Below are 25,791 nucleotides of genomic sequence, written 5' to 3' on the forward strand. Positions count from 1 at the left end.
CAAGTCCCAGCATGACCGGCCAGAGGCCATTACACTGCACCAGCAATAGTACTTCTAATGGTCTACTGTTAGTTTAATCAGCCCTTTAAGATCATTTGATCACACAGGGCTCAGATTTTGGGCCCCATGCACTGTGATGTATTTTGCAGTCTGCAAACCATGTCGGATACCGGCCGTGTGTATCCAGTAATTCAGTGTTTCCCAACCAGTGTGCCTCCAGGTGTTGCAAAACTACAACTCCCAGCATGCCTGCACAGCCAAAGGCTGTCCGGGCATGCTGGGAGTTGTAGTTTTGCAACAGCTGGAGGCACGCTGGTTGGGAAACACTGCAGTAATTTATGTGCGCCACTTTGTAAAAAATGCCTATTAGGACATAGGACACGGTGTGCTGTCCACATTTTTTGCCACCCCAGTGAAATGAATGGCTCCGCATCCAAAATTGGATGCAGGGGGAAAAAAAAAAAAAACAGTTGTGTGCGTATGGTCTTGTGGTAAATTAGAGATTCTAGGGAAATTCTGCATTAAACGGGGTTGTCCACCTTAGGGTCCATTCACACGTCAGTAAGTGTTTTGCGGATCCGCACATCACAGACCCTATAAAAGAAAATGCCTTTTCTGGTCCGCTTTTTTCCAGGAACGAAATTGCGGATCCCGAAAAAACGGATCCCGAAAATGCGGATGCAGCAAATGTGGATTTGCATCCGTTCCAGCCCCATTGAAAGTGAATGGGTCCGCAAATTGCGGAACGAATGCGGACCCAAATTACGGACGTGTGAATGGACCCTTATCGGATTTTTGCTGAAAGTGCTATCAACTCGCATAATGTTATAACAAGACCTTCTTTCATTGAGCACTGCGCAAGCGCTAGTTTCTAATGTATTGAGTAGTGTTAATCAATAGCCACTGATGGGTGGGTCTGGTCACCAGTGGCTGACCTGTTACATGTGCACTTGGCAGCTGAAGGCATCTGTGTTGGTCTCATGTTCATATGTGCCCGCATTGCTGAAAGAATTTTTAAGATTTTAATATATGCAAATGAGCGTCTAGGAGCAACGGGGGCGTTACCGTTAATACCTAGAGGCTCTGCTCTCTCTGCAACTGCCTCATCCTCTCTATTTTGATTGAAAGGGCCAGGCGTGGAAAAAAGTCATCATGCCTAACCATCGCAAAGTGCAGAGGGAGCAGCAGTTGAAGAAAGTGCTGAGCTTCTAGGTGTAACGGTAACGCCACCATTGCTCCTAGAGGCTCATTTGTATATAAAACTTCATTTTTCTCAGCCATGCGGGCACATATGAACATAGGACCAACACAGATGCCTTCAGCTGCCAAGCGCACATGTAACAGGTCAGCCGGTGTCATAGGAACAAATCTGCTGACAGATGCGCTTTAAAAGGAATCTTTCAAAATCCAAAATGCAAGGACAATGTTTGCTAGGCAGCACCACAATGGACATGAGAAGCCGCTTCGCAACAGGCTCTGCTGCTACCAGGTGGTCACCCTGAATCTCAATTGTCTTGTACAGGTCCACGTGGTCACCTTCTACGCTAGAAGCATATATCCTGATGCCATGTCACTAGCATCAGTTCCAGGACAGGCAGTGTTAAAGAAGTATTTATTTTTATTTTTATTAGAGTGAAATATTTGTGACTGCCACCAATGCTTTACATTCAGGACTTGGATACGGAGCAAGGCAGACACCGATTGGTTGTCTCGATCGCTGGGTATGTGCAGTAGCTTCCGATACAGGCACCATTAGAATGAGAAGCATGCCGCCAGACCCATACATCAGTGGCCTCCAATGAACACTACTACTCACTGCAATAGAAACTAGTGCATGCGCAGTGCTGTGCACAATGAATGAAAATTCTGATATAACATTAAAAATCCAATAAGGTGGGTAACCCCTTAAATTAAGAATTTCACCAAAATCCACATGGACCTGACCTTAGCTATGGTATGAATATGATGTTTATTGCACTTTTGTTGTAAATTTTAGTGATGTGTCAAAGAAGTTATGCAAGATGTATATCGGGGTTATCACCAGGTCTAGGAGTACACATTATGTAATCTGCGAACCAATTAAGCGTTGCTACGTATTTATAGTTTGTATTTACATTTAAAAGGGTTCTGCTGCTTTTTTAAACTGATCTATCCTCTGGATAGATCAGCATCTGGTTGGCGAGGGTCCGACACCTGGGACCCCCGCCGATCAGCTGTTTGAGAAGGCAGCGGCGCTAGCAGTAGTGCCGCGGCCTTCTCGCTGTTTACCGCAGGCCCAGTGAAGTCACGACTAGTATCAATGGACTGGGCAGGGCTAAGCTCTGTTCACTTGAATGGAGCTTAGCCCCGCCCAAGGCCAGTGATACCCTCGCCAACCAGATGCTGATCTATCCAGAGGATAGATCATCAGTTTAAAATAGTGTTTTGGACATGCCATAAAGAAGATCCTTTTTATTACGGTATTGGATGCTGTCAAATTGGCCTTTTGAATATTGAATTCTGGGTGTAAGAGTTCCTGGATTCTTTGACTGTGCAACCTGCAGTGGATTAACTTAATGTTGTGGGGTGCCTCTGGGCTCTATTTTTTGACTCATGGCTCAGGCTAGATGATGAATATGCTGCAGGGATAGACACTTTTCACTGACTCTATATCAGCTATTTGGCTGGCTTACTCCGAGACAGCCACTAAGCCCCACCCCAATATCATATCAGATAAATTATGCCACTTTTTTGACAGTCAGGTGTCTTCTGGGAGGCTTACAATTTCTCTATCTCACATCCACTATGGCCAGATCTTGACTGATCTACACAGCACAGTTACATTATTATGACCACCAGCTAATATCCTGAGTAACCGTCGTGTGCAGCACAGACAGCAGCTAGACGGGCAGGGAGCGACTCAATAAGGTCCTGGTCGGTTGTCACACATATCTGGAGCCATGCTGACTGCAGTGCATCACACAGCTGCTGATGAGTGCATGGGGGAGATCCAGGGTCTAGACCATCAATATCTTTTCTTTTTGGCAGCGATCCAACAACCCACATGCTTGCCAATAAGCTGTTTGGGAGAACCTCCAGCATTGCGTTGAAAGTACACAACTCCATCTACTGTGGATGGAGCTGGTTACTGCTGCACTGCTCCCACTGGAGTGAATGGGAGCAGTGCTGCTGTAACCGCCTCTGTCCACTACACAACTAACCGAGCTGTAGTTGCGGTGCCAGAGCTACTTCAGAACAACTCATCCAGAGAATACGAAATCAATAAAAAAAGGACTTCGCTTTAAGTTCTGGTGGTCAGTCACTTGGCTTTCAAAAGCAAGTCCCTTTGAATCCAGAGGAAAAAAAGCAGTCTGGTTTGAGAGCTGCACTTATACAAGCAGACAAACAACGCGAGTTTGTGAGCGTTCGAGTGTTTGATTTCAAGTGTGTGTTTGTATTAAGTGTGTGACTTTACATTATGTTAGGGAGCATCTGTGAGAGCTAAATTATTTGTGTGCATTGCTGAGTGGCTGTGTCGGACTTTATTGTACTTTACACCAAGTCAGAGCAGTGTAGTCTAGTTTATACACCGACTTGCTTTTGCTGCCAGGTTTACTTCATAGCAGCTGAGAATATACTGTGATTACATTTATTTTTAATTTTTTCTCTTCCTACTCCAGGGTGTTGCACGGGTGAGTAACTAGGGTGTGCCTCTTTAATTAGGAGAAGTTAAATAGCCAGTCTTGAGGGCAGCTCAGTCATTTGAATCCAGAGGGGAAAAAAAAAAAATCAGTCTGTTTTGAGAGCTGCAGTTATGCAAGCAGACAAACAACGCGAGTTTGTGAGCGTTCACGCGTTTGATTTCCAGTGTGTGTTTGTATTAGGTGTGCGACTTTAGATTACGTGACTTCAGATTCAGGGACTTTAGAATGGGACTACAGCAAGTTAGATTCTTATCACTGCACTATATTGTATTTTTTCTCGCGTAATCCCCATTTAGTATGTGTTCCATTATTGACAGCGCAGTCCAGTGCACATCTTGTCTAATGTATGCAGTCCTGGAAAAGCCGTTTAAAGGTGCATGTCTTTGTTCAAAATGTGAGAAAATTGCCCGCTTAGAATAGCACATCGTGTATCTAACCGAGCGAGTTTCAACACCGAGAAGCGTTGACAATTTGGAAAAGAGTTTGCTGCTCGCTGAGCAAGCACTCTAGATGTGGGGGAGCGTGGTAGCGAGGAGGCTCAGGAAAGTGAGGTAGCTAGCTGGATAACAGAAAGCGGGGTAGAGGGAAGAGTGCCAGGGAGGCTAGCCCTGATCTGACACACCCCAACAAGTTTGCAAGATTGGCAGATGAGGTGGATGTCAGTTCAGGGAGAACACTGCTGCAGCCAGACCGTTCCTTTGCCAGTCAGGGGAATGTCAGCTCCAGTAAGCAGGGGACCAGGAGAGCAGGGCAGGCCAGACAGGTGCTGGTAGTGGGAGGCTCAATTATGAGGGGTACAGATAGGGTGATCTGTCACAAAGACTGGGATCGTCTAACGGTGTGTTGTCTTCCTGGCGCTAGAGTTCGACACATTGCGGATCGGGTTGACAGATTACTGGGAGGGGCTGGAGAAGATCCAGCAGTCATGGTCCATATCGGAACCAATGAAAAAGTTAGAGGAATGTGGAGAGTCCTTAAAAATGATTTTAGGGATTTAGGTCAAAAGCTTACGGCAAGGACCTCAAAAAAGGTAGTGTTTTCCGAAATACTACCTGTACCACGAGCCACACAAGAAAGGCAGCGAGAGATTAGGGAGGTTAACAAGTGGCTCAAGAACTGGTGTAGGAAGGAGGGGTTTGGGTTCCTGGAGAACTGGGCCGACTTCTATCTCGGCTACAGGCTCTATCGTAGGGATGGGCTGCACCTCAATGGGGAAGGGGCAGCTGTGTTGGGGGGAAAGATAGCTAGAAGGTTGGAGGAGTGTTTAAACTAGGGACTGGGGGGGTATGGTAATTACGTTATAGGATGGGAAGATAGTGCAGATAGAGACCGGGGGCTAAGGTAATAGGACTTGGGGAGAAATGGAAGGAAGGAGGAACTAGAACAGTTCGGAAGGAAAGGTGTAGGGTAAAAAATATACATAAACCTCTCAAATGTATACTAATGCCAGAAGCCTGACTAATAAAACTGGGGAACTGGAATTAGTGATGTGTGAGGAAGACTATGACATAGTGGGAATAACTGAGACATGGCTGGATGATAGCTATGACTGGGCAGGTAATGTACAAGGTTACAGTCTGTTTAGAAAGGATCGCCAAAACCGGAGAAGGGGAGGGGTCTGCCTTTATGTAAAGTCCTGTCTAAAGCCCACAGTCCGAGAAGATATAAGTGAGGGACATGAAAATGTGGAGTCACTGTGGGTAGAAATACATAGAGGCAAAAACAATAATAAAATACTAATAGGAGTTTATTATAAACCACCTACGGTAATATACCAGAGTCCACAGAAAATCTACTACTAAACGAGATAGACGAGGCGGCAAATCATAATGAGGTGGTTATTATGGGGGACTTCAACTACCCAGATATAGACTGGGAAACTGAAACCTGTACATCTCAAAGGAAACAGGTTCTTGGCAATAACCAAAGACAATTACCGTATTTTTCGCTTTATAAGACGCACTTAGGTTTTTGAGGAGGAAAATAAGAAAAAAATTATTTTGAACCAAAAGGTGTGCTTTTGGTGGGTTTTGAACTAATGGGGGATGTGTGGATGATGCACTGTTATGGGGGATGTGTGGATGATGCACTGTTATGGGGGATGTGTGGATGATGCACTGTTATGGGGGATGTGTGGATGATGCACTGTTATGGGGGATGTGTGGATGACACTGTTATGTGATTATAACCCCCCTCATCCATAGGAATCCACCCATATACTGCATTTTTCATTAGGATACTGTATATTGCCCCTGAACTGTCCTCACCATGGGACTTAGGCAGCAATCTACGGTACCAGGACAGGGGGGAGGTCATATGGCGCAAGAAATGTAGGGAGCTGATTGGTGGAGGCAGGGGGAACAGGACGCACTCACCACCAATCAGCACAGAAGCGGTGAGTGGAAGGACTTACGGGCTGGCACTACAGCGCATACAGAGAAGCCGCCAAACCGCCCAACGATAGTGCAGTGTAGCGCATGAATGAATGAAATGGAAGCGCAGGCTGCCGGCATCACTTAGTAAAGCCGCGGGTCCGCAAAACAAATTACGGATGTCTGAATGGAGCCTTACAGGGGGGTGATCACCCCATATAGACTCCCTCATCACCCCACTGTCATTGATCACCCCCCTGTAAGGCTCCATTCAGATGTCCGTATGTGTTTTGCGGATCCGCGGATCCACAAAACACGGACACCGCGGATCAGCAAAACACGGACACCGGCAATGTGCTTTCCGCATTTTGCGGATCCGCACATTGCCAGAACTATATAGAAAATGCCTTTTCTTGTCCACAATTGCGGACAAGAAAAGGACATGTTCTATAGCAGGGATGCTCAACCTGCGGCCCTCCAGCTGTCGCAAAACTACAACTACCAGCATGCCCCAACAGCCTACAGCTATCATCCTACAGCAGGGCATTGTGGGAGCTGTAGTTTTACAACAGCTGGAGGGCCGCAGGTTGAGCATGCCTGTTCTATAGGCTCTACAAAAAACACAGTGTTCGCCCGATCAGGCCTGATCTTGTGCACACACTTGCGTTTAGTCCGCCCCACTGCAGTGACAGAATTTTTTTTTTTCGGATCACTGCAAAAACACCGTAAAATCAATGCGGGGCTATAAAAAAAAAAAAACACTTTTGAGGGGCATGGCGAGTTCATAGAAGATTTTTTTTTATTTTTTGGCACAAGTTAGCGGAAATTGATTTATTATTTTTTTTTTTTATTACAAAGTCTCATATTCCACTAACTTGTGACAAAAAATAAAATCTCACATGAACTCACCATACCCCTCACGGAATCCAAATGCGTAAAATTTTTTTGACATTTATATTCCAGACTTCTTCTCACGCTTTAGGGGCCCTTAAATGCCAGGGCAGTACAAACACCCCACATGTGACCCCATTTCGGAAAGAAGACACCCCAAGGTATTCGCTGAGGGGCATATTGAGTCCATGAAAGATTGAACTTTTTGTCACAAGTTAATGTAATATGAGACTAAGAAAAAAATGAAAAAATCATCATTTTCCGTTAACTTGTGCCAAAAAAAATTAAAAATTCTAGGAACTCGTCATGCCCCTCACGGAATACCTTGGGGTGTCTTCTTTCCAAAATGGGGTCACTTGTGGGGTATTTATACTGCCCTGGCATTTTAGGGGACCTAAAGCGTGAGAAGTCATTTGGAATCCAAATGCGTAAAAAATGCCCTGTGAAATCCTAAAGGTGCTCTTTGGAATATGGGCCCCTTTGCCCACCTAGGCTGCAAAAAAGTGTCACACGTGGTATCGCCGTACTCAGGAGAAGTTGAGCAATGTGTTTTGGGGTGTCTTTTTACATATACCCATGCTGGGTGAGAGAAATATATCTCTAAAATGACAACTTTGTATAAAAAAAAAAAAGGGAAAAGTTGACTTTTAGAGAGATATTTCTCTCACCCAGCAAGGGTATATGTAAAAATACAGCCCAAAACACATTGCCCTACTTCTTCTGAGTACGGCGATACCACATGTGTGACACTTTTTTGCAGCCTAGGTGCCCAAAGGGGCCCAAATTCTAAAAAGAACACCTTTAGGATTTCACAGGGCATTTTTTAGGCATTTGGATTCCAGACTTCTTCTCACGCTTTAGGTCCCCTAAAATGCCAGGGCAGTATAAATACCCCACAAGTGACCCCATTTTGGAAAGAAGACACCCCAAGGTATTTCGTGATGGGCATAGTGAGTTCATGGAAGTTTTTATTTTTTCACAAGTTAGTGGAATATAAGACTTTGTAAGAAAAAAAATAAAAATAGAAAATAAATCATCATTTTCCGCTAACTTGTGACAAAAAATAAAAAACTTCTATGAACTCACTATGCCCATCAGCGAATACCTTAGGGTGACTGTCTACTTTCCGAAATAGGGTCATTTGTGGGGTGTTTTTACTGTCTAGGCATTGTAGAACCTCAGGAAACATGACAGGTGCTCAGAAAGTCAGAGCTGCTTCAAAATGCGGAAATTCACATTTTTGTACCATAGTTTGTAAACGCTATAACTTTTACCCAAACCAATAAATATACACTTATTGCATTTATTTTTATCAAAGACATGTAGAACAATAAATTTAGAGAAAAATTTATATAGAAATGTAGTTTTATTAGAAAAATTTTACAACCGAAAGTGAAAAATGACATTTTTTTTGCAAAAATTTCGGTAAATTTCGATTAATATCAAAAAAAGTTAAAATGTCAGCAGCAATGAAATACCACCAAATGAAAGCTCTATTAGTGAGAAGAAAAGGAGGTAAAATTCATTTGGGTGGTAAGTTTGTAAAAAGTGGTCTGGTCATTAAGGGGGTTTAAGCTAGGGGAGCTGAGGTGGTTAAAGAGACACTGTCACCTGGATTTCACTTACTGAGCTATTATCATCACCACATCAGTCTTCATGATTTATATTAAAATATACTAGTATTACTGCACTGTGTCTTGTAATTTGCCTATAAAATCGCTTTTATTAATATGCTAATTACCTCAATAAGGAGCCCAAGAGGCTGTCCCTCTGGCCGTTGGAGCCCAGCCGAGCCCATTATCTTGAAGCCCAGCACCGCCCCACTGTTAATTTATTCACTGCTCATCGCCGACGTAATGCGTTTGTTGCGCTTGAAATCTCGTGCATTTCCGGGTTGAGCAAAGCAGGCGCATGCGCACTTAGTTCTGTGAGGCCGATGCCAGAACACCGGGCGGGCACTGACATGAGTGTCCACGGCGCATGTGCGAGATTTCGGGCGCAACAAACACATTACATCGGCGATGAGCAGTGAATAAATTAGCAGCTGGGCGGAGCTGGGCTCCAAGATAATGGGCTGCAATGGCCTGAGGGACAGCCCCTTGGGTTCCTTATTGAGGCAATTAGCCTATTAATAAAATCGATTTTATAGAAAAATTACAAGACACAGGGCAGTAATACTAGCATATTTTAATGTAAATCGTGGAGACTGATGTGGTGATGTTAATAGCTCAGTAAAGTGAAATCCAGGTGACAGTGTCCCTTTAAAAAGATGAAAACAGACAAATCGCCAGGACCAGAGGGAATACACCCCCATATCCTAAGAGAATTAAGTAGAGTCATAGCCAAACCCTTATTTGAGATATTTAAGGACTCTATACTGACAGGGAGTGTTCCACAGGATTGACGCATAGCAAATGTGGTGCCAATATTCAAAAAGGGTCCAAAAACAGAGTCCGGAAACTATAGGCCAGTAAGTTTAACAGGTAAACTGTTTGAAGGTTTTCTGAGAGATGCTATCTTGGAGTACGTCAACGGAAATAAGCAAATCACGCCATATCAGCATGGCTTCATGAGGGATCGGTCACTTCAAACTAATTTAATCAGTTACTATGAGGAGGTAAGTTCTAGACTTGACAGCGGCGAATCAATGGATGTCGTATATCTGGACTTCTCCAAAGCATTTGACACTGTACCGCATAAAAGGTTAGTATAGAAAATGAGAATGCTCGGACTGGGAGAAAACGTCTGTATGTGGGTAAGAAACTGGCTCAATGATAGAAAACAGAGGGTGGTTATTAATGGTACACACTCAGATTGGGTCACTGTCACTAGTGGGGTACCTCAGGGGTCAGTATTGGGCCCTATTCTTTTCAATATATATATTAATGATCTTGTGGAAAGAAGACTTGCACAGTAAAATATACATTTTTGCAGATAACACTAAACTGTGTAAAGTAATTAAAACGGAAGAGGACAGTATACTACTACAGAGGGATCTGGATAGATTGGAGGCTTGGGCAGATAAGTGGCAGATGAGGTTTAACACTGACAAATGTAAGGTTATGCACATACGATATACAGACATAACGATAATACAAACTACTAGGAATAATGAAAGTCACCCGTACATACTAAATGGTAAAACACTGGGTAACACTGACATGGAAAAGGACCTAGGAATTTTAGTGAACAGCAAACTAAGCAGTAAAAACCAGTGTCAGGCAGCTGCTGCCAAGGCCAATAAGATAATGGGATGCATCAAAAGGGGCATAGATGCCCGTGATGAGAACATAGTCCTACCACTTTACAAATCATTAGTCAGACCACACATGGAGTACTGTGTACAGTTCTAGACTCCTGTGAACAAGGCAGACATAGCAGAGCTGGAGAGGGTTCAGAGGAGGGCAACTGAAGTAATAACTGGAATAGGGCAACTACAGTACCCTGAAAGATTATCAAAATTAGGGTTATTCACTTTAGAAAAAACACGACTGAGGGGAGATCTAATAACTATGTATAAATATATCAGTGGTCAGGACAGAGATCTATCCCATCATCTATTTATCACCAGGACTGTGACGAGGGGACATCCTCTGCGTCTGGAGGAAAGAAGGTTTGTACACAAACATAGAAGAGGATTCTTTACGGTAAGAGCAGTGAGACTATGGAACTCTCTGCCTGAGGAGGTGGTGATGGTGAGTACAATAAAGGAATTCAAGAGGGGCCTGGATGTATTTCTGGAGCGTAATAATATTACAGGCTATAGCTACTAGAGAGGGGTCGTTGATCCAGGGAGTTCTCATTGCCCGATTGGAGTCGGGAAGGAATTTCTTCCCCCTAAAGTGAGGAAAATTGGCTTCTACCTCACAGGGTCAACTTGCAGGATAACAGGCCGAACTGGATGGACAGATGTATTTTTTTCGGCCTTATGTACTATGTTACTAGCATATAATACTTGTACTTATGTACTATGTTACTAGCATATAATACAGTGCTTATCACCTGAAAGGAATAATATGCAGCAGTCAAAGGGCATAAATATGACTATTTGCTCATAAAACCTGAAAATAATCCCAATAAATACATTTCTGACAGGGAAATCACCTGATAAGGGTAACTGGGGCAGGGTCCACGACATATTATGTAACAAAACTGTACAGGCAGAGGATGACCATTTCTTCTGTATACTATTTGGGCTAGATCCAATTTTTTTTTTGTTAGGGTATATTCACACGGGGGCTTCAGTTGAATGGGACTGACCTGCTGTGAGCTGCAGTACCAGGCACGTCCCACTATGCCCGAGTTGAAAATAAAGAGTAGGTGAGCACCATGGCCCAAACAATAATCTGACCAGCGGCATAGGCGGGAGGTGGACCCCACCAATCATAGAGTGACGGCCTAGCCTATGAATATATTACAGTTCCAGAAAACCCCAAAAGATTTACCTAATCTTTAGATCTATAGGTATGGAAGACCGGTAAGTGCCAGGACCCCTTGCCAGCTGGATGTGCCATATGGACTACCACCTCAATAACCTCAGGATAGGTCACCAATATCAGATCGGTGGGGGACAGACACCTGGCACCCCCGCCGATCAGCATTCCATGCGAGGGCCGCTTCCTGTTTATTACACTGCCCGTTGTCTCTGAGGCTTCAGCGGTGCACTATAATGACAAGTACTGGGAAGTTCAGGTGATTGGAGCAAGTACTTGTAATTACAGTATGCCATCGCTCCAGAGGAGACAACGCATAGTGTAATGGAGCACAGCTGATCACTGAGGTGCAGAGTGTCAGACCCCCACCGATCAGATACTGATGACCTGTCCTGAGGGTAGATCATCAATACACATGGCAGGACAAGCCCTTTAAGTCAAGATGATTCTGTGGAAGAGGCTTGTGCTAGACCACTCACGCCCTCATACTGTATAAATTCCTTGTGATGACCGGATAAGCACATGCAGAAACACAATGGTTTTAATGTAAGCGTAGCTATTTGCTGTACATTTTAGTGTTGTCATTACCCCATAATGTGAACATGATCATTTTTGAGAGACATCATGTGGACAATGAAATGGTAGTCAAGGCCCCAAATCCAAATCTACATAATACACTGTCAAAAGAAAGATAGAAGAAATGTTGGAAAACTCGGCATCCAGTTAGGTCTCAGGCAGATATGTAAGTGATTACAGGTGTAGTCGCATACGACGCTGGGTCTTGCCACAAAAGGGTGTAAAATCAGTCGTATAAAAAGGGTCTCAGAGGCTATTTTTGGGTAATGTACCTCTTGGTGGGAGATCGTTGACTGGTAGACATGCCTCTACAATGCACTCAAAGACATTTTGCTCAGTTGAAAGGCTTTGAGAGGAGGTGCATCACCAGACTGAAAGAAGCAGGATCGTTGTTTCGATTAATTGCCTGCCATCTAGGCCTTTTTGACCTAGCTGTTAGGAGCAGTAGTTACATGAGGGCACAAACAAGCAGAGAACGGGCTCCAGACAGACCACCAGTAGAGAAGATTGATTGATCCGCTGACAAGCATGAGAAGCTCCCACCATCCAGACACAGGTGGCACCTTCATTTTACACCCCTGCCTCTGCCTGGAGCATTTCTAGATGCTTAACAGAAGGAAATTTGGTGTCATGGTGCCCATTACGTGTCCTGCCGTTGTCAGCCAGCCACTACCTCCTTCGTTTGCAGTGATATAGTGAACAAAAAACCTGGACTGCTACGGAAAGGAACCTTAGCCTGTTTAGTGACTAATCCAGGTTCTGTTTGGGATCTCAAGACGATCAGGTTTGACTATGGAGGCCTCGTGGTGAGAGCTTCAGTCCTGCAGTTGCTGTGGAGCAACACATTCTCCTACTACTGGTGTGATGGTCTGGGGAGCCATTGCATATGTCACCTCTAGTAGTGATACGAGGGACACTAACAGCTCAGTGATATGTGCAGGACATCCTGAGGCCACATGTGTTCCTCTCATGGCAGGACTTCCATCTGGCATTTTTCAGCAGGATTACGCCCACACACAGCAAGGGTTTCCCAGGGATGTCTCCACCAGATTACAACACTTCCATGACCTGCCCGGTCACCAGTTTTATCGCCAATCAGCCATTTATGGGACCGGCTGGGATACCAGCTTCGCCAACCTATGAATGTACAGGATCTACACAGGGCAGTCTTTAATATTGATTGGACCCTGGATCCCGCCTTCCCACACCCTAGCATGCAATCACGCCCTCCACCACAACACACACACAAAAAATAATAATAATAATAATAATAATAATAATAATAATAATAATAATAGGCCTGCAGCCTATCAGAGGAACAGGGAAGGGAGACGCCTCTCCCTCCCCTGCCCAGCCGCAGCACTGGGGGGTCTATGGGGAACAGATGACTATGGAGATGAGCGTTTACTGGCCTCAGTGGCAAGCGACCCAGCAGCGATGTGCTGCTTTTGGACACATCACCACTGAGGCCAGTCAGGTTACATGATGGGGACTGGAAGGCCAATGTATAAAGCCAGGGAGCCAGTACAGAGCGGCAGGGAACAGGCGAGTATGAATTTTTCAACAGGTACAGATGGTGCAGGGGTTTGTTAAAGGGGGTTGTCTCATCTGAGACAATGGGGGCATATCGCTGGGCTATGCCCCCATTGTCTTATAGGTGCGGGTCTCACCACTGGGATCCACACCTATATCAGGAACGGAGCCCCGCAAAGTGGTGGCTGGAGGACTCCGGTCCGGCCACCACCAAGCGCTCTCCCCATAGAAGGGAATGGGAGTGCACCGCTCATGACCGGCCACTGCTCCCATTCACATAGAAAATAAATGGAGGATGGCAGCGCATGCGCTCTCCACCACTTTCAGGGCTCCGTTCTCGATATAGGTGCGGGTCCTAGCAGTGGGATCTGCACCTATCAGACAATGGGGGCATATCCTAGCGATATGCACCTATTGTTGTAGATGAGAATAACCCTTTAAACAAAAGTCCCCAAAGCTAGGCTTCATTAATAAGGCTGGCGTTAAAGGGGGATGGGTGGAAAAAGGTACCCAGTAAAAGCTATAAAAAAAGAGCGCTGTTGAATTTAGAGAAAAGAAAACTAAGGATGCACCACAGATGGGACAAGAGGACATAAACTACATCTATAGATCTATAGGAAAAAATAATTTCTCATTAGCATACTGAGGAATTCGTCACTGTAAAAGCAGTGAGAACATGGACGTCTGTGTCTCAAGATGCTGATAGTTTAATTTAAAGGGGGGGGGGGGGGGGGCTGGATATCTTTTTAGGATAACATAATATTTCAGGTTAACTGCATTACTACTTCTTAAGGTACTGATCCAGGAAGAAATCCAAAGGGAGACAATGGTTCCTCATTCGGGTTGTTTTTCATTTTTCTCAATATACACTACAGCAGGGGTGCACAACCTGCGGCCCGCGGGCCGCATTCGGCCCCCAGAGCCATGGTTTGCGGCCCCCACCCTGCTGGGCAGAAACACAGCTGATCCTGCAATCAGCTGTGTTTCTGCACAGAGCGCCGCACAGCAGATGGATCACTGGTTTTGCTCGTGCACTGTAGCAGGAGCAGAAAGGGTCCCCGGCTATTAGTGAGAGCGGGGAAGCCGAGCAGAAAACAGAAGGCTTTATTAGCGCTTCTGCCTTCTCCTCTATGAGCGCTCTGCAGTGTAGACCCGGCGATCGCGTGATCTCTGGGTGTCTCGGGAACAGAGGAGCGCTGCCCTGGTACAAAGCCTCCGCAGCAGGCTGGTTTCCCTGTGACTGGGGCTCCTTTGGATGCTCCAGTTACAGTGGAAATAGTACAAAAAAAAGTCACTTATTGTCTCCCAAAGGTCTTTCAGTGACCTCTTGGGGACAAATTATGTGGTAAAAATATATTTTAAAAAAAGTTAAAAAAAATTATTAAAAAAAAATTTGAAAACTAAATAAATTTAAAAATAAAATAAAATATAAAGGAAAAAGTGCTTAATAAAAGAGAGTGTTCACTGTCCCACCACAGTCTTTTTATGAAAAAGTGCAAAATTTAAAAAAAAGTGACAGTGTCCCTCAAGGTCTTTTTATGACCTCTTGGGGGACATATTATGTAGCAGAAATATATTAAGTTAAAAAAAAAATCATACATAAAAGAAAAGACACCCACACCAATCAAAACCGTCACCATTACCGCCCCATTCACGTGAAACTTTTCATATTATATAGCAAAATACACAAAATAGAAAACTAATTATAATAATTTATTTTGGTGTCAGTTTGCATATTTAAAGAATAAGGAGCTATAGTTGGAAAAAATATATACTTTTTAAAGTACAGTTTCCCCCAAATAAAAATTGTTGCAAAAATTATCTTGGTAGTCCAACAAATAAGATAGTTGCAACCATTTGAACCACCACGCGCGCTAAATCACAAAAAAGTGTCTGGTCATTAAGGCCTTTTCGGACCTGGTCATTCAGGCGTTAACCAATAGGCGCCTTCCCCACTAGCAAGGTAATGTGATTACTGGTTACTGCAGGACGCCTATAACTGGATTGGCAGGAGATGGTGATAACCAGTGAGCTCCATCCTCTGCAGTGAAGGAAACCGCTGATTTATAAATAGGAGGCAGGATGGAAGGAAATGTTGCCACTTTTCTGGTAAAAATGAGGCCTGGAGCATGGCCTCTGAAATAGAAAATTCATAATTACCTGCTCCACTCTGCTCTGGTCCTCTGCGCTGCCCCGGCTGCCTCCATCTTCCGGTTCCTGTTCTGTTTACACCTGACAGTGCATAACCATGGTCACTTGCACGGCTCCAGTCAATGACTGGCTTCAGCAGTGACACGCTGCTTGTGGCCACATCACCGCCTAAGCCAGTCATTGTCTGGAGTGGTGTATGACTATGTCCATGCACTGCCAGGTGTAAACAGCAGAGGCAGTTCGAAGGACCGGAGCGGCGGGAGCAGGTAAGTATAACTCTTCGGTTTCAGGGGCTATGCTGCAGCACGATATTTGGGACAATTACTGGGAACAAGTGTTCATAGGAGCGCTCATATCTTATATCTGGCCGGTATAATCGTGCAGCTGATCAGTCGATAAACAAGGAATTGCTCATTTGTCGGCTGATTTGCATATTTTATCAGGATGAAAGATGTCTGATTATCTGCAGCAGGACTGTGGCAGCGATCACTCCTCCCCAGTCACTTTGCACTGGCTTGTGTAGTAGGCAGATGAGCGCCAATCAATATTTTTTTATTTGCTGCCCCTTGAAATAGAGCGATGTGACAATGCGGCCCCCAGACCAAAAAAGGTTGTGAACCCCTGCACTACAGGATAACAGGTTACACTAGATCAAAATGTAAGTCTTTGTTTTGCAACCAAGCTGTGTAACTATGTAGTATCTAGAGCTGCCCATACATACACTAAATAACTCTTGGCCAATAGTTATTTCTCCTGACTCGCCACATACATGCATGCTCAGCTTGGCCAACCATGAGTCTTTATTGCAATGGCAGGAGAGGAAGGGGCTGCAGTTTTGAGTATGTTCAACCCTATTCACATGTAGTGGAAAAAAATCTATGCTGAATAATGAACGCACTTTGGATTTTCAAATATACAAGTTCACTGTCTATACAGATCCTACAAGGAAAAGCCACAGATTAAGTGCAACTGAACGGCAATGAGGCCAATCCACGTGTGGAACCACTGGCCCATGTATGGCAGAAATTAAGAGTTTCATCCTGGTATTCTTTAAAAAATACACGTCAGATTTGCCAGAGATAAATCCTGAAGGTGTGAACACAGACTTATGAGGAAAAGCATAAATATAATTTTTGTGCCTGCCATAAACATTTGGAAATATGTCTGTGCTAATAAAAATCTGGAAGGCTGTCCGACGTGGACCGAAATGTTATCACTGAAGCTAAGCTGTACTATGAGCCTTCCAGAGGTCACAATCGCTGCGCTGTCACTAGTGACACAGATGTCATTAAAGCCTCACGTGACAGATGAAGCTTATGAAGACTCGACACTAATCTTACTCTGCAAGTGGCGATGACATGTGCAGGCCAAGACACCGTTTTCTGAGCGGTCACACATAGCACACAATGAAAATTATTCTCCATTATTACTGCCAATCAAGATCAGAGGGAGACATAGTCCACAGTAGTTAGGACTATAGAGGTGCGGTAGCCTGCCTGCTGTACCGGGTATATTATCCTGTTTTATAATTCAATGACTGCATTTTTCGCTTTATAAGACGCACCTAAGTTTTAGAGGAAGAAAATCAGAAAAAAATATATATATCTTTTTTTATCAGACCTCAGATCAGACATCCAGTCTTCATCAGATCTCAGTTTAGACTCCCCATTAAGACCTCAGATTAGACCCCCCCAATCCTTATTAGACCTCAGTTCAGACCCCCCCAATCCTCATCAGACCTTCAATCTGAATCAGACCTCAGATCTGACCCCCCAATCAGACCTCAGATCTGACCCCCCAATCCTCATTACACATCAGTTCAGACCCTCCAATCCTCATCAGACCTCCAATCAGACCCCTCAATCAGACCCCCAAATTCTCATTAGACCTCAGATCATACATAAAATAAACTTACCTCTCCTGCTCCAGATAGTGCTACCACTTTGCAGATTCAGCACTCACCATTCTGGGCCCACGCTGCACTGTGTCCTGACTGCGTACAATGTCAGGTCATAGTGTATCTACGTTCACTACATCCTGCCACTATATGCAGTCAGGACAGTGCTGCACGGGGCCTGGGAGCAGACGAGAGAGTGGTGAGTACAGGCAGTTCTAGCAGCTGCAGCACTGGAAACTTTACGGTGTACGGAGTGGAAGCAGAAAGCTCCATACACTATGGAGGACATTTACCAAAACTGGTGCTAAGGAAAACTGACTTAGTTGCCCACAGTAACCAATCAGACCCTTTCATTTTCCAAAAGGGCTTTGAATAACGAAGCATGGAATCTGATTGCTTGCTATGGGCAGTTTTCCTTAGCACCAGTTTTAATAATTGCCCCCCAATGTAGTCTCCGACTTGCTGAGCTACAGTACGCTGGCACGGCCACTACGCCATATAGTTTCCAGCGCTGTGGCTGCCCATAACAGCTGACTGGTGATGATGCCTGGTGACAGACCCTCACCGATTTGATATTAATGACCTATCTTGAGGATTGGCACAAATAGTAGATAGAAGCAGCACTGTACGGTCTCTCAATGATGCGTATGTTCAATGCAACAGCCTCACCGTTGGCCCTTGATCCATCAGGCCATGTGATAAACATAAAAAAGAAGAGATGTCTCCGGCAGCATTTCACAACATCCAATGTTCTTTTATTTCGACCTCAAGACACAATATTGTGTCTTGAGGTCGAAATAAAAGAACATTAGATGTTGTGAAATGCTGCCGGAGCCATCTTGAGGATAGGTCATCAATATCTGTAGCTTGAACAACCTCTTTAAGATAGGGTGTGTAGGTTGCCCCCATATTTCCATGGGGACTTGCAGGCAGGGTACTTGCTCCAGTCTCCTCTCTTACTACAAAATAATGAGATTTGCTTACTGTGTTGCCAAAGGGAAGTGGGGATGAGAATGATCAAGAGCAACTATTTGTACAGAGCTGAAGAATATGTTTAAATAAAAGAAAAAAGCTAGAATGTAAAAGGTGCTCATGCACGCAGCCGGAAGAGTTTTGCAGTCTGCAAATCGCGGATCCCGAGGTGTGCATGCTGCCATTTTTTTTTTTCACTTCAATAAAAATGTCCTATCCTTGTCCGCAAATTGGATAAGAATAGGACACATTCTATGTTTTTTACTGGACTGTGGAACGGACATATGGATACAGACAGTACACATTGTGCTGTGCACATCTTTTTGCGGCCCCATTGAAACGAATGGGTCTGCATCCGTTCTGCAAAATAAATGCGGATCGGATACGGACCAAACAAAGTCATGTGCATAACGACTAAACAGGAGAATTTAGTTCTACCCACTAGCAGGTAATAAGCAGCAAATAATCAGCTGTGTGGTGGAAAGCAGGACGGGTGCTCCATACTACAGAAACAAAAGGCCATTCAAAGTACATTGAGAATTGTGAATAAACACCAGTAATAACCTTCTGCTTCCTGACATCACCGACATGATACAACGTGAGATGGACTCACACTCCAGGGAGACAGTAAGGACCTTCTCTAGCATCCACTGCAAGCATTAGAATTATGGACATTACCCTTGTCATTCATTGATGGGTCCTGATTTTCTTCATCCGAGCCCTCGATGTCCTGAATGATGATTCTTCTCCCTTTCTTTGACGTCTCTTCCTTCTCTTTTTGTAGCAGCTCTTCCACTTCACATAGAACTTTCTAGTGGGCATAAACGAGAAAAATAAAAGATGATGACATGAGTTATATACCAGTGTATCTATCAATAATTAAGAATATTCCTGGCTTACTATAAACTTCTACAGCAATTTTAATCAATAACATCAATAATCAGCGACAGAGTCCATTGCATTTGTGAACAGAGCCTTAACTCCTCAAAAAAGGGGGCTTGAATCAAAGGTTATCTTAAAGCAGCAGACATGTGAGTGTGGACCCATTAACTGTGTGATTGATAAGTCTGGTGGGGGGACTGGGTGACGGGTGGTGGGGGAGGGACAGGGTGACGTGCGGCGGGGGAGGGACAGAGTGACGTGCGGCGGGGGAGGGACAGAGTGACGTGCGGCGGGGGAGGGACAGAGTGACGTGCGGCGGGGGAGGGACAGAGTGACGTGCGGCGGGGGAGGGACAGAGTGACGTGCGGCGGGGGAGGGACAGAGTGACGTGCGGCGGGGGAGGGACAGAGTGACGTGCGGCGGGGGAGGGACAGAGTGACGTGCGGCGGGGGAGGGACAGAGTGACGTGTGGCGGGGGAGGGACAGAGTGACGTGCGGCGGGGGAGGGACAGAGTGACGTGCGGCGGGGGAGGGACAGAGTGACATCTGGTGGGGAGGGGGACTGGGTGACATCTGGTGGGAAAAAGGATGAATTCAGTTTTCTCCATGTTGAGTTTTGGAACATGGGAGGAGAAGGAAGAAGACACAGCTGATAGAAACTATGAAATGATCTATAGCAAGAATGTAACATCTGCACCATGAGGTAAGGTTGAGTGTCATCAGCATATAAAAGTGCTACTGAGCTGCCTATGCTTCAGACTGTCCACAAATGTATGATTGGTGCGGGTCCAACCCTTGGTATCCTGACCGACCAACGGAATTGAGGAGCACAGCAACATGCATAGCAGGTTGGCTGTACCTGAACCTGTTCACCACAAAAGAAATGGCATTAATTGGAAATCTCCTTTATGTGCAATTAAGAACAGGCTCCATAACACCAGTGAAGGGGTAAAGAAAACATTCACATACCTACTCACAAAAAGTTAGGGATATTTGGCTTGTGGGTGAAATTTCAGGATGAACCTAAATCCTCTAACCTTTACATGTAAACTTAATGTGACCTTCTCTAAACTTTTCGATGCACATGTCCAACTGTTCAATGTTTCAGCATTTTTTGTACAACTTGCTGTTTCTGTAACAAGGAGCTTAACGGCAAAATTCACAATTCACGTTTGATCCATGAATCGCCCAATAAATTTCCTGGTTCAATTAGAATTGGTATTTAAACCGTTCTCATCATGCTGTTAACATTCTGACATCATGAGACCAAGATGACACCTAAGAATTGATCAACAGTATCTCGCCATTGCGAGGCTTCAAGCAGGATGTTCTCAGACGATAGTGGCCACCGAGCTTAGAGTGTCACAGAGTGTCATCAGCAGGTTGCAACAGAGAGACTGGAAGAGTCACAGAAAGGCATAGAAGTGGACGTCCTTAGGCCACATCCCACACTGATGACCGCTTCATTGTGAACAATGCCCTGCGGAACTGGATGATGAATGCCACACAACTCAAGGCACATTTGAGGTGAGAGGAACCCAAGTGTCACATCAGACCATTCGAAACGGTTTACATCAGCGTGGTCTGCGTGATAGACGACCTGCAATGGTACCTGACCACACCACCAGACACAGATGTCGTCTTGCATGGACCAGGGAGCATCTACGCTGGACGAGGGACCAGTGGGCCTCAGTGCTGTTCACTCATGAAAGTCTATTTATGCTGAGCAGAAATAATGGCCACCAACGATGTTGGAGATGTCAAAGAGAGTCCTATGCATCAGCCACTGTTGTTATCAGACAAGCCTTTGGTGGTGGTGTTAGTGTGGGCAGGTGTGTCTAGTCAATACAGAACTGCCCTACACTTTGTGAATGGTACAGTGACAAGCCCATACTACTTGAATAACACATTAACCCAGTCATTGTGTCTCCTTATGAACAACACAGGCCTAATTTCTTCATCATGGACGACAATGCGCCAGCTCATCGAGGTTGCATTATTAGGGAACGGCTGCTGTAGACTGGGGTACCTCAAATGGAGTGGCCTGCACTTTCTTCAGACCTGAATCCCATTGAAAACCTATGGGATCAGCTGAGTCGCCGTGTAGAGGCTCGTAACCCTGTACACCAGAACCTCAATGACCTGAAGGCCGCCCTTCAAGAAGAGTGGGATGCCATGCCTCAGCAGACAATAAGTCGACCTGTGAACAGCATGAGACGTCGTTGTCAGGCTGTAATTGATGCTCAAGGCCACATGACTAGTTATTGAGACACTGATAATTTTTTGTGGGGGTATACCCATCACTGGTGTTGGCTTTTGTTATAATAAATGGTTTGAGATTAAGAAATCACCATTGCTGCTTCTACTTAAATGCCCTACTTATATGATATAATATCACTGTAGCATGAACGTTTTAACATTTTCCATAAATTGCACCCGAAAGCCAAATATCCCTAACTTTTTGTGAGTAGTGTATATGCTTGTAGGTCAATTTGGCATTAAATCTCCATTAGACTTCTCAGCCCTTTTATGGGAGAAAAAAATATAAATAAAGCCGCTCACGTCTAAAGGTTTCTTTGCCCAGAGAATCCTGTAGTCTCTTTCTCAGTCACAGTGCAGATGCCCTAATATAAAAAGGAACTGCATTCTTAAAAGGTTCCCATTACACCTGACATATACACTTCTGTTATTCCTTGCTCTTTTCTTGCCTTTCCTTCTATAAGCATTTGTTAATACGAAATTATAGAATCATATTAGCACAACGAAATGTTAAATGCAGTTACGCTCTGTAACCTCCTGCAAAAAGAGGCATATGTTGACTATTCTGTAGAAATCAGCATCTATGTAATATACCTACTTGATGTAAGATGCAAGTATAAAAGAGGCTGCAGAAAAAAAAAAAAAAATTACCTAAACGTGTGAAAACATCAAAAAAGAAAAAACATAATAAGATATACTACAAACGTGCTAGACCCCAGACCTGTATAATTTTTGAGGTTTATTGCGGTGTTTAAACATCGAGACTATATATGGTAGGATCTGCTTTATCTGCAGTTTCCACATGGACAAGTTCGGTGTATTGGGGTTGTACCATCCCAGAGCAATACATTTACGTGCCATAAATAGTGACTCCCTGAAGAATGTTGTCATGTAATGATCCCAGCTATCTTCATTCAGTATTCCTAGAAGGCAAACCTCAGGGGTGCAAGCTACCTGAACTGGCAGTCACCTCCTTCCAGAATGTAGCAATCGGGCTGCATCTCCACATCATGCGCCAGAAGTCCGCCTCCAGTTCCCCACACCGTGGACATGCCGTGGATGGTGCCCTACCCATTCTATACAGCCTAGTTGGTGTGAGATATGTCTGATGAATGATGTAATACATCCGGCCAGCACCCCCATAGAACTGCCAATTCTTGTCCGCATTTGCGGACAAGAATAGGACATGTTCTATTTTTTTGCAGAGCCACGGCCCGGTAGTTCGGGGCTGCGCTCCGAAAATGCGGATGCGGAGAGCACATAGTGTGCTCTCTGCATTCGATTCTGCCCTACTGAGAAAGAATGGGTCCGCACCCATTCCAGATATTGCGGAACGGATGCGGACGTGTGAACGGACCCTTAGCCGTGCCACATGGGAAGGACCTGTCCAGTATGCCCTGACCGGGGGCATGTAAACTGATTTCTCCCAGTTAATTCTTAGGCCCAAGAACTCCCGGAATTCATCTATCAAAGCCACTGCATTGCGAAGGGATGTATCAGGTGAGGACAGGTAAAGGATCATATCATCTGCATATAGCCCTATACGGACGTCTCCCATGGTCACTCCAGTTAGGTTGTTGCTACTCCTCACTCTAATTGCCAGTGTCTCCACCGCCAAGGCAAACAAGAGTGGTGACAAGGGGCAGCCCTGTCTCATTCCTCTGTGAAGGGGGAAGCTTTCTGATAATTCCCAATTTATCAGTAGCCTGCTTACCGGGCTGCTATACAGGGTAGTAATCCATCTGAGGAACTGTGGACCAAACCAAACACCCCGCAGGCAGCCAAGCAAATAAGCCCATTCTAAAGAATCAAATGCCTTGGTGGCGTCTAATGAGTCCGGGGCCCAATCCACATTCAGGGAATAGCCAACCTGTGTAACCACCTGGACCCGTATGATGTTCTCTGTAGTGGACTTCCCTGGCATAAAACCTGTTTGGTCTTGGTGAACCAGTGACAAAATTACCTGATTGAGGTGAGTGGTCAAAATTCAGGTCAGGATTTTGTAGTCCACATTTAGCAATGCTATGGGCCTATAGGAACTGCAGTCAAGGGGTTCTTTATCAGGTTTAAGTAAAAGTATTACAGTGGCTTCCATAAATGAGTCGGGAAAGCTCCCCATTTCCAAGGTGGATTACAATTGGGGGGGCTAGCAACTCCGCATATTTGGCATATACTTCTTTGGGGAGCCTATCTGGGCCAGGAGATTTCCCGTTATTAAGGTCTGATATTTCCTCCAGGCAAATTAGTTGACCTAATTGGGAACTTTGTGGTATAGTAAGTTTAGGGAGGGATATGCCTTCTAAATATGTGGCTCTTTCTGTTTCAGATGCTGTTATGCTGGATCTATATAGATCTTGGTAAAATTGTGTAAAAGTGTGGATAATTGTTTCCTGAATGCAGAGTTCTTGTCCTGCAGAGTTTCTGACTGCTAATATCGCTGAAGAGGGCGAGTCGCGTTGGATTAGTTGAGCCAGTAACTTAGCTGACTGATTACCGAGCTCAAACGCTGTCCGTTTTATAAAAAACTGTTTCCTATCTGCTTTGTCCTTAAGTATCACTAGGAATTGCCTGCCCGCCTGGAGCCAAGCAGTCCTGTTAGCATCAGTCGGGTGACGGATATATTGCCGAGATTCCAGCTCCGTCTCATAGTGTTTAGTGTCTTTTTGGATATAGGATATGCTGGAATGTAAGGACCCGCAGAGAATCGCCTTTAAGGTGTCCCACACAAGGGCCAGATTGGGCTCATCTTCATGTATTTTCAAAAACTCGTTCAGTTGATAGGGGATCCCATCCGCTGAGCCCAGAAGATTCAGCCAGAACGGGTGTATATTCATTCTATACATTATTGAGGGAGTGCCATGCAGTGGCGTGCCTAGGGTATTTGGCACCCGGGGCGGGTACTTTCTCTGGCACCCCGCTTCCCCCCGCCAAAACCATAAGAAACTTAATTTTTACGTTTAAATGTACTGAAATATTTATTTTGTTTAAAATAAAAAAATTATTGCTAGTAAACAGAAAATTGCTGGTAAATAAAAATTTTAAGGGAATCTGTCACCATGAAAATACAATGTAAGCTTGGTATTACACATTTTGTGAGGGAGGGTGAAGAAAAAAAAACGACTGTTTTTGAACAGCTTTTATATATTTTTTTTTATAGGTTCACCCGACGGGGCGGATCATGTTATATTTTTATAGATCGGGCTGGAGTTTTCACTGATGCCGGTGCACCCTGCCCTGATAGCAGGGGCTCAGCTGTGACAGCCAGACCCATGCCTCTGATCGGACGGGCACAGCCACTGCCCGATCAGCCCACCGTACCTGTACAGTGCTGGGACTCAAGTCACGTCCTGCAGCACCGTACAGTATCCTACAGGATAATAAGCCTGGTCCTTTCCCATCCATATTTGGACCCCTTATAAATTTCTGTACTGGCAGTGGCTGGCAGCAGCCTTGTGACTCCTCAACACCCCACCCCTCTCCCCCCCCCCCCATTGAAAATTCAAGGCAGCAAGGCCCTTTGTTTTAAACTGAAGCAGGCTCAGCTCTGCAGTGTATCTGCAGACACACACAACACTGGTGAGGTGGTCACTTCACTAGAAGGCACATGCTGCACAGCACAGCTGTTTTCTTGCCGAGGAGCACTGGAGCAAGCGGCTGCAAGGAAGATGTGAGGTTTTCCCGCCTGGAAGGTGAGCAGCGGCGAGCATACAAGTGAGATAGGCGTGAGCACGCTCTCTGGCTAATCAGAGCGCACACACTACTTCATAGGCTAATGCCCCTGCCTGTGACAGCTCATCCCGCCTGAGCCAAATGATTTAATGAATGGCAATGGCAGGATGCGCTAGTGCCGCTAGACTCTCAGTCAGAGGCTGCCTCTGATTTCTGAATTCTCTCACAGTTCGCTGCCTGGAGTGCACAGCAGCACCCCCCTGAATAGCTGACAGCCTGAAACCCAGGGGGACCCCCCCACCCACCCACTAGCGCTATGTATTAAGAGTAACTAGTATCAGCGAGTGATCTGATATCCCCATAGGACCCTAGGTAAGTATAATATGGAGCGAAGATTTAACATTGCTATCCCATTGCCTAACATATGGTCTGCCTGAGTTAGAGAGTTGTGAACGCCACTGTGGCAGGAGTAC

General features: G+C 45.0%; 1 protein-coding gene across 2 annotated transcripts in view; it reads right to left on the reverse strand.

The window, feature by feature from the left end:
- SPAG1 (sperm associated antigen 1) overlaps window positions 1-25,791 on the reverse strand; it is a 101,176-nt gene that overhangs the window by 45,597 nt on the left and 29,788 nt on the right. For both annotated transcript variants that reach the window (XM_040431945.1, XM_040431946.1), the window contains one exon: window positions 19,187-19,319. In XM_040431945.1, coding sequence (XP_040287879.1) covers window positions 19,187-19,319 — 133 coding nt within the window. The remainder of the gene's footprint in view (window positions 1-19,186; window positions 19,320-25,791) is intronic.

This window comes from Bufo bufo, chromosome 5 (genome assembly GCF_905171765.1).
Source record: "Bufo bufo chromosome 5, aBufBuf1.1, whole genome shotgun sequence".
In the NCBI taxonomy this organism is placed as follows: Eukaryota; Metazoa; Chordata; class Amphibia; order Anura; family Bufonidae; genus Bufo; species Bufo bufo.